Consider the following 9,908-nt stretch of genomic DNA (forward strand, 5'->3'; position numbering starts at 1 on the left):
TTTTTGAAATAAATAAAATTATCCCTATCCTGGCATTCCATTCATTTGAATATTTCCAAACAATGATTAGCGATGTAAATGAAATTTCATTGGGCAACGAAAACGTCAACACGACAAAAGATCAAGCAGGCACAAGAGTGAGAGATATGTAGTCAAGGGTCTGTGGTCTGTCAGCTGCCGCGCACTGTATTTATATAAGATGACAGCAAGATTACACATCTGTTTTTATTCGTTTTTAATCTGTGTGAACCTTTTTGGTACCGACATCCCATAATTGGTTGCAGGGTTGAATAGAGGGGCTGGAAAAAGTTACAACAATCCGACCAACTAACATGCCACTACGACAATTCGACCGACAACTTTATGTGTCACGTGCACCAATGGACAATATGACGCGCAGCCATTCCAACCAAAACAACGGCGGTTCGCTGAGTGCTATCAACGCCCTGTAAAAGGCGTGGTGCAACTGTCACGACATTCACTTCACTAAAGTGAGCTTGCGGACCCTCGTATAGCCATATTCGCGGGCTTTTACAATTACTATTAAGGCCGCTTTGTTTTTTTTTACTGCCGTTGGAGTTTCTTCCCATTGTTCTTTCTGTTCGTCGATGACAAACAGTAAGAACGGTTCTTCTGATTAAAATATTGATGAGCCATAGCTCCTTCGTTTTGATGAGGAATGCCCCATCGCCCATTGGGCAGAACTTGCCTACACTTGTTTTGTACACGGAGTTTGACGCCTATACCATGTAGTGCTCCACCTCTTGTCGGACCAAGAAACCCTAAACCCTAAGACTTTTTAAGCTGGGCTTGAAATCAAGTTCAGCCAAGAGATCCGTGGCGTTGGTAGTAAACCGTACTATCGTATCTTCTAACTTGACGAGTTAAGGGTAATCTGTTTTAGGGTAGTCATTGGCATTAATTATCGCAAACTTGGTGACATCGAGGGTGATTCCCTTGGTTATTACTTACCCCCTGCAACTACTGTACTACAAGGCGTCCTTCTTTATATTCTCTTAACCCTACACGGGTGGATCCCACTGCTCTACCCGTGATGCAGCCACGCGACATCTTCCTCCTGCATCTATGTCTGCGACACACTGCTAATGGTCTGTAACCTTTGCCCCGGGCTCCCGTGAGAGTCCAATAGAGAGCCCAATTGGCTTCCACGATAGAAGGCGACCAACACCACGAAGCTGCTCAGCAGCACCGTGGGTCCGCACAAGAAAGTGACCCTAACATTTATATTCTTTCGGCTGGTAAAGCAAGGCCTCCCAAGTCAGTCAGTCTTTTAGATGGTCCAGCTCTCAAAAACGCTGTCTAGCGTGATTGTCAGCGCTTGAGCAAACGACTGCACAATAGGCCCCAAAGATTCCCTTCGGCTACTATCATGACATAGCCCATTTCCTTTTCTACCCCCAAAACGATCGAGATCGGAAGGTTTTAGAGCGTAACCGTGTGGCACAGGCCACACCGGTTGCACAGGCTAAAGCCAACAGTATGGCGCTGCTATTATTGCAGTCGGCCACAGGGTGTTGTACCAAAATAATCCGATATCATTCTCCGATGCAGTCCGTTGGGGCGGTCCAGCGACAGTATTGTCTTTGGAACTCTCTGTCAAACATATCGTGTCTCCACCATTCAAAGCTGAAGGTAAAGAACTTATTGACACCCCTGCCCGTAAAGGGTACTCGCCAGCCACGCCAGTCGCCTCTCTATCGAAGCCTTTTTTAATTGAAATTTCTTCTTCATAAAATACGCGAGCAGTACGATCCCAAGTTCGCGTGGCGGTCGCAACTAAAAGATTCATACTAACCTTGCATACTCGCTTCTCACTGTCATCGAGAGCTTGCCATCTTGTATGTGAAGTGGCAGCGTCACTTTTGCGCTGGTTGTTGTCCTCTAGTTTTGATTGCGTTATGTTAAAATCAAATACGAAAGTTGGCACGCAAGAGACGCTTTTGTAAGTCTCTTCGACTTCTAAGATTAAATTCCATCTTCTTTTCAACTGCATCTGTGGCATGCATCTCGCTAATTCGAAAGCGTTGATATAGTTACGACGCGTACAATGATTTAGTGCGAGATGGAATTACACGAATGCATCAATGAATCACTTTCATTTGACTGTGACACGCGCCAGCTCTGCCTAAGTTACTGCAATGCATGATGCGTTTCTCCACTCTCAGGGATCTCACCAGACTCAGAATGCTACTCAGTACAGACCTTCACAGTAAACGCCTGATAACATTCGAAGTTAAATCTCATATCCAGTTCTCTCTGGCCATTTATAGGAGTCATTGCGCAACATAAGTGCAATACGAATCTATGATCAGATCCACGGTACAAAAAAATGTGTTAAAATGCGCGAGTTTGCCTTGATTGTTTAACAATCAGATAGGAGTGATATTTGTGTGACTGATTACCGAAACTCTTCAATTTACACGTAGACCACTGAGCTTCAAGCAAGCATTCTTGTCTGGCACAGTCACATTCTGTGCTCAACTGGGAAAAACTACTGGCATTAGCTAGTGGTCATCTTCAAGTTCTCTTGATTATAACCATATGCTTTGCCGCCACTCTCATCACAAATCAGGCAAGATGACCTATCCTAAAATCGGTTTGGACAGGCTTTGGTGGACTGAATCCTATTCGAAGAGTAGGTATTTATGCCTCGCTCCCATATCAGATCTATCCTGATCTGTCTCATATCTTCTATGCTGTTAGATCACGATATATGTACCACAGGGTCAAACAAACAGTCGACAAATGAAAGGATGAAATCCAATTTGATCAGCGATACACGATATAGCGGCGTGATATCGCGATGTGCCATTTTATACCTGCACGTTGCCGGTCGAGTCCGTCTATTGGGGTTGCCGTTGAAGAGTCTACACGCTTCAACTCATTTGGAACCTATTTACGCAGCGATAAAGCTACAACTAGTCCAACAATCCGACGTGGTGCTATCACTATGGCACAGGCCTTGGGTGAATGTCAGCTAAGATATGCCACCAACTTAGCAAGTGGTTCATTCTGTACCGGATCGGCAGATACTGTATTGAGGTCCGGACAGAATAGGATGTCGCGGAGAGGCACTACTAGCAACCCGTGTGGAATTCTAGAACCCGTATCGGTCCAGATGTGATCGCTGTGTGCCGTAATATGGCTGCTAGGTATTATACCTGGTGCTTTACAACTGATTGCTCAGAATAGCGGCTTGTCTTTGATCATCCATCCGCGTTTACTCAGAGCGTTGAAGAGTGCCATTCCAACTGTCATCGATAAGACGTACCCTACGAAACAAATAAAGTACTCCGTCAGCAATGTGTCTACTCAATGCTCAAGTCAAAATACAAAGATGGATTCTGGCTCACATATTTGCAGAAATAGTCGATAGATACTATGGACAATACTTCAACATGAGAATTAGAAATCAGAACAAGCAACATTATATCAACATACCCGTAAATCCAACATCACCAGTCGCAAAGCCGAGTAAGGCTGGTCCCTATGATCAAGCGAGAAAAAGAAACATTCGATGGCTGTCAAACAACTATACATGGGCTTGCCCTTAAATACACATTGAAATTTCGGGCCTAATGGCGGCAACAAAAAAATGTTTGCACTGTGACTTCTTATGCTCTTGATACTAGAACAGGTATCCTCATGATGTGAGTATCAACATTTTATATAAGCGCTCAACCCAACCGAATGGCAGCAATACATTCACCACTGTGCCAAACATCGTGCTATACGATACTAGCCTGACTAACTAAAGCACAAGAATGATGTCACACCTACTATACTATGGTTCGACTCCGATTCCTATGTAGAAAACCCTAAAACCCATAGAGTCCACATTGAGTTATATAACGACAATATTTGATCGTCGATGTAATTATGCAATTTTTTTTCAACATATATATCGCGCGCACAAACTTCAGTTTGATTCAGTGTTCGGTGCAAGACTGACACCAAGTCCACAAAAGATATTTCCGAAAATCTCGTATTTCTTATTTAAAACTTCACACCGTGAATATCGTCACAAAACCTCTGCTGAATTTGTACCGCTTTAACGAAATCAGCGGCAACAACTGCTAAGAAACCAAAATTGTCAGGCGAGAAATATTTTTATACCAACATACGTAGTATCAAATAGACGACCAAACAAGACTACAACAGGACTCAGCGTTAATAACGTACCGGACAAAGACCAGCTAGTCCCCAGCCCACACCGAAGAGTGAGGAGCCCATTACAAGTCGGCCGGTTATGTCCCTTCGGGTTGGAACAGAGAACGAATCGAGCAAGTAAGGCTTATCTGGGTCGGTATGCAGTATGTACAAGATTGGTAAGAAAAGTACCAAGATACTGTGGCGGTATGTAGTGTGAGTAAGTTGGGAGGTTTAGGACCGATGCAGGTGTACAGATGCCTGAGAAATCGCTTCAATCACCGTGAGAGCAAAATGCCAGAGCATGCTTCAACACCTTCCACATTGATGCATGTAAATTTGGGAGAGCGTGGCTGGTATTAGATAGCCTATATACCTATGAAATCCCACGAGCGCAAACATGCACTGACTCTGTAAATTATAACCGATACACAACAGTACCATTCAGTCACAACCACTCCAAAAAATAAACGAAACGAATTGTCCTGTACCTTTCTTGAGTAAGGCGTACCAGACCGGTACATTGAAGGCCACGGCGCCGCCCATTACAAAGGCTAGGGATGGATCCCACACATTTATCAAGTCTAGAAAGCCCAGAACCTGAGGTGAATGTGGGTATACAATAGTGAACTTGAGGTGAATGTGGGTATAATATAGTTGAACTTGAATAGAAGTGTGAGCCCGCCAGAGTGGCGAATGCGAAATCTGTTGATCGATATTTACTAGTACTATGGATATGTGGTACCTGTGATTCTTGGGGAAGTCACATAGGCATAGACTATCTATTTAGTCGACATGAAAATACCCCTTGCAGAGTTACGAGACTCAACTCTCTAGATATTCACCAAGGGAGAGTGTGTATACTGTCAATTAGCGAAACACGTGGGAAAATATTGATCGTTGTAAAAACTGCGCCCATACAAAATCAAGGGCCACCTCAAGCAACGGGATTTTTTGGTCATCAAGAGGTTGTTGCTGGGGTTGGGTTCCGCAAAATATAACAAGAAAGAGACTACAACATTCGCAGCACTATGCATAAGGTGGATATATTTCACAGAGCATCGCAAATATACGTCTGTACATAGTACATATAGGTCTTCAAATATAAATCTTCTGATGATATGAATCGCATAGTGAGCGATGGTTTAGACGCATGCGAGATTATACACCACATGAACTATCAACGACCATGGGCATACGCACATAGCTCAACATCAGACTGCCTCACAGCAAGCGAAGACAAGTTGAGTAGGTTAGGTATTGCTTGTAGAACTATACACATGCGCCGAAAACCCTAAAACCCTAAAGGCTCGGCACTAGACTGCCTCACTCCAGACGGAGACACATTGGGAAGACCAGCGCTATGCTTGTAATCAAAGCTATTACAGCCTCCAGGTATATAGTGAACTAAGCCCGTACTTACGATTTCTGTTATATTGCTGTTACTGACTGTGTTGTGTAGTCTGTTTGCGAAGTGATCCACTGAGCATCACGAATAGTGTGACCAATTGTCTGCGTGCAATGTCATTCTTTATTAACAGCGCCCTTCCGTCAGATTTGCATACTGGAGAATAATCGCTTGCGTATTCAATACAAGCCTTATTGGATACACACGGACGAACACTCTTTTTGTCATACATCATTCATGGCCACGCTACGCTTCATGCGCAACATACCTTGCTAGGATCTGACATACCGCTGACTCCCAGGCCCAGCCTAATCCGCGGGGAGAGGTAGTGACAACGAACAAGCAGGAGTGTGAGGGTGGGTAATATAATATAGTATAATATAATATAATATAGCATAACATAACATAACACACACACGCACACACACACACACACATATATATATATATATAGTCGTCCACAGAAGGTTTAAGAACACGCAGATAGCAACAAAAAGCATGTGGCCATTGATGGGAAACTTGTGAGTGCGGAGTACATACCAGCACCACGTGTTGACGAAACTGAAGCAGCGCGTACAATAGTTGTCTCATCCTGAATGAAGTATTTGCTCACATCTAAATACATCAACAGATCACGAAAAGGGCAGTATCGACCACGCACGTACCCAAAGAGTCCTCCACTGGCGTAGCTGGCAGCAAGGGATTTGTATGTGTCTACCGATCGCCCTAACCGCACATTGTTCAATGAGTAGGCCAAGGAGGAAGCCAGAAGGGACCCATAGAACATACCAGGGCTTACGGAAAGGAACTCCAAGCTGCTCATAACCTCGCTCATCTGTGGGCCTGTTTGTACTGCTTTACATCTGGACAGTCAGACACGGTGTGAATATAAGCATACATTATAGTCCAGGCATCTCATTACCGAGGAGTGCTATCAACAAACCCAAACACAGTTCACTCAGTCATATAACACAGTCCGGGCAGTACACGACCGTCGTGTGCTATATTCGTAAACACTTAAGATCTAGGTCCCTCAATTTGTACATACAGAACGTCGTTGCTGACAATCGAGCTCCGAGTGATGATTGCTGTCGACATGAAGGTGGCGACGGCCACGATTGAGCGTGGCGAGGCCCTGCATAAGAATATCAATCGAGTGTATATTTATGAGTCCATGAATTTTGGGGTGCATCAGACACCTAATCCATATCCAACTGGAAGGGTCGATATTGTGGTGAAATAACAAAGTGTCTAAATGGAGGTTGAGCTTATGTCACATTGTGCATCTTTTCAAACTCTACTGGACGGGTAGAGACTCATACAATACAAGTATACTCTACCGTTATACATCATTTACAAGTGACAGAAACGTATCGGTAGCGGAACAAATGAACAAAGTACAAAACGAAGGCACCAATATCACATTGGTATGAACATGTACCGAACATCTGAGGTGTGATTCGACTTACCGAGGCAGACCACACACGCCGTGTCCACTCGTACAACCACTCCCCATGACTGTACCAAAGCCCACCAATGCACCCGCAGCAACGGTACTCGCAGCGTTAACCGGCACCGCGTTACCAAAGACCTGAGTGATTGTAGGGCATGTGTCAGCAATGTGTGCAGCGTGATATATGTATGGTGGAACTGCTTTTGATTCGGAACGTGATTTGTAAACAGCTATGAACAGTATAGTACAAAGAGTGATTAACGAACTATAATAATCAGATAGCCATAAATATATATATATATGTGTGTGTATATATATATATACAGATACAGACACAGACACAGACACAGACACAGACATAAATATATATATATATATATACATACATACATATATATATATATATGTATAAGTGCATGCAAGAATGCACTTTTCTTGGTGTTATGCAGTGTATTTATCACGACGTACTTCGCACATACATACGTATATGGAAAATCACATAGCTCTATATACATGTTTGTATGAATGCACGTGTATATATATGTATGTATGTAGAAACGCGTGCTTTTGTGGTGACATATACACAACCGTCCTATGTATATGTAGGCGTATTATACACATACTCACAAACTCATATACATGGAATCACTTTCACAAGGCCCACCTCAGGTGAGTACAGGTGTAAGGCTAATCCAGCGCTACCCACACCGCTTAGGAATGTCATCCGCCAGTCTATATCCTTTTGACCTGTAAGAGATGTACGAAACAGCGTTCAACATTCACATACTAGTAGTTTTAAAATCACACCATGTAAGAGCGACATCGGTATTAGTATTGCAGCAAAGTCAGTCGGCGGTGGCTCCGTCGCTTTGAGCCAGCTAAGATTCGACTACAAAGAGTATGCAGATGACCAGATCATATGCTTCTCCATAATTTGAATCATGGAAAAGCAGACACGTTCACAGCATTTAGTCTATACATCCACGTATAATTTACAACGTCTGTAATGCCTTGCACGCGATTATTTCTGGCATACTTCGTAGTCGATGAATGAAGAGAACTCCTACAACGAGGAAAACCCCTTCGCACATCTGTCGAAAATTAGGTGCATACGGTCAAGCGCCATCGGTAATATTTAAGCCTGGATATACTGTGGCCGGTGGGATCAGGTGCCTAACTTTGATGTTATACTACGCTAATAATGGCTTACGCTAACGATCCCTACTATAACAGCTCAGGGTACCCCCGCCATTTCACCGTCAAAAGCCAAAAATAGCCACCAATTTCTCGAGCAATTCTCTCTCTGAACACATTCAAAGGCAAGAAAGACATATGCAACACACTTGCACAAGTCACAACAATACCAAAAACAGCTGCATATTTACTATCACTATAGACTGCAATGCTTACGCAATGAAGTACATACGCTTGAGAATGCCGTTGTATGTCCCAGATATACCGGTCACTCGACCATTCATTGCCAGGTGCAGTGACGACGCCATGCCGATCATTGTGCCACCAACAGAGGCGGCCAGAGGCGTAAACAGAGGACTGATCAGCGGCATCATGTATTATCCGGTGTGATGCAAAGCTGTAGAGATTACTATACGGAATGAGCTATTTGTCCTGGCATGGACTATAAGAACGCACTGAGAAGTGTTCATTAATCGTCGAAGATACTTTGTATGCCAAACAGGTATGTCATTGTAAGGCCATACTCTACTAATAGTAGCCAGCGGAAGGAGCCATGGAATTTTGGAAGTAGTATGTTGATATTGTATGACGACTCTGCAAGATGATAGGCAAATTCTGAAATTCAAGAGTTCAATCACTACATCAAATAGTACATTTTCAAAAAAAACAAAAACAAAATACATTACACAACGAGCGTCCATTTTTGGTTTGCCACAGATCTATAATAACGCTTTGTATAACCAGCAGGATCTCTGGGATTTTGACTTTTAAAAATCACACCTATCTTTTCTCTTTTAAACGTACTTGAGTCACCCGTTCCAATCATCTCTCTTGATGCAAATAGCCAGCTAAGCCGACTGACAGTCGGATTCGTGAGTGTGAGGACTGAGGACTGGAGGCCGGTATATATACATATATGTACCATACTCAAGAGGATACCCTCTACCACTCTTGACGGTTGCATGCTCGTTTCAAGTAGTATCCGAAAATAAACATCCATCCAATCGCGACACTCTCCAGATCGTACACAACATACCCAACCAATATACATAATCATAAAGGTTTAATATCCCCCGAAGGACATACTACTGACACTATGACCGGTGCTTCTCCCATTGAGGGCCTTCGTATTTGTTCGTTGCTTCCGTCATCGACCGACATAGTGGGTCGCCTGGGCTTGCAAGACTATCTGGTGGCGTGCACGCACTGCTGCAATGAGCTGCCGGGGCGAGATCTACTCAATGCTGTGTCCGCGGGTAAGTGTGCTCATCCAATTCCCCGCACGTGTACATGTTTGCCATTATTTTCCGTTACATCTATTGATGTGTCGGTATGAATTCAATTTTACATTGACTTCAGGGCCCATTCAAGTGTATTTGTCGGCGTTGTGTATCGCGTAGGCTGCTGTTAAGTTTGTGTCCTCCATACTTTATTCTCTGATCTGTATTTTGAACGAATGCATTCATGAGCGTATATGCACTGCTGTAGTACGAGACAACGTCACGCGAGAGCGTGTAGACAAATTTTCGATGAAGAATATTGTGGTACTGATTTCCTTGCTTTGGTTGTGTGTATGTGTACACATACAGACACAGACACACACACACACACACACACACACACACACACACACACACACACACACACACACACACACACACACACACGACACACACACACACA

The 9,908-nt window shown here is 43.6% G+C and overlaps 2 protein-coding genes across 2 annotated transcripts in view; one reads left to right on the forward strand and one right to left on the reverse strand.

The window, feature by feature from the left end:
* Positions 1–29: 29 nt before the first annotated feature.
* Positions 30–8,796, reverse strand: SARC_04720 (hypothetical protein). Its single transcript, XM_014301424.1, has 10 exons — positions 8,458–8,796; positions 7,696–7,778; positions 7,048–7,169; positions 6,627–6,713; positions 6,244–6,441; positions 5,847–5,886; positions 4,662–4,770; positions 4,204–4,319; positions 3,463–3,508; positions 30–3,293 (listed from the first exon to the last, which is right to left on the reverse strand). Exons 1-10 carry the CDS (start codon positions 8,597–8,599, stop codon positions 3,205–3,207), a joined length of 1,032 nt encoding a protein of 343 aa, XP_014156899.1. The 5' UTR covers positions 8,600–8,796; the 3' UTR covers positions 30–3,204.
* A 525-nt stretch (positions 8,797–9,321) lies between these two features.
* SARC_04721 (hypothetical protein) overlaps positions 9,322–9,908 on the forward strand; it is a gene marked incomplete at both ends in the record, with an annotated part of 3,433 nt that continues 2,846 nt past the window's right edge. Inside the window, one exon of the mRNA XM_014301425.1 lies at positions 9,322–9,481. Within this exon, the coding sequence (XP_014156900.1) occupies positions 9,322–9,481 (160 nt within the window). The remainder of the gene's footprint in view (positions 9,482–9,908) is intronic.

This window comes from Sphaeroforma arctica (genome assembly GCF_001186125.1).
Source record: "Sphaeroforma arctica JP610 unplaced genomic scaffold supercont1.277, whole genome shotgun sequence".
Classification (NCBI taxonomy): domain Eukaryota; class Ichthyosporea; order Ichthyophonida; genus Sphaeroforma; species Sphaeroforma arctica.

What these genes read in the sequence shown, in the direction of transcription:
- SARC_04720 (XM_014301424.1), bottom strand. Translation starts at nt 8,599, where the DNA reads ATGATGCCGCTGATCAGTCCTCTGTTTACGCCTCTGGCCGCCTCTGTT. An exon ending in ATACAACGGCATTCTCAAGC is followed by an intron (nt 7,779 to 8,457) that starts GTATGTACTTCA and finishes CATCTCTTACAG; the next exon opens with GTCAAAAGGATATAGACTGG. An exon ending in GTATGTCAGATCCTAGCAAG is followed by an intron (nt 4,771 to 5,846) that starts GTATGTTGCGCA and finishes CATTCACCTCAG; the next exon opens with GTTCTGGGCTTTCTAGACTT.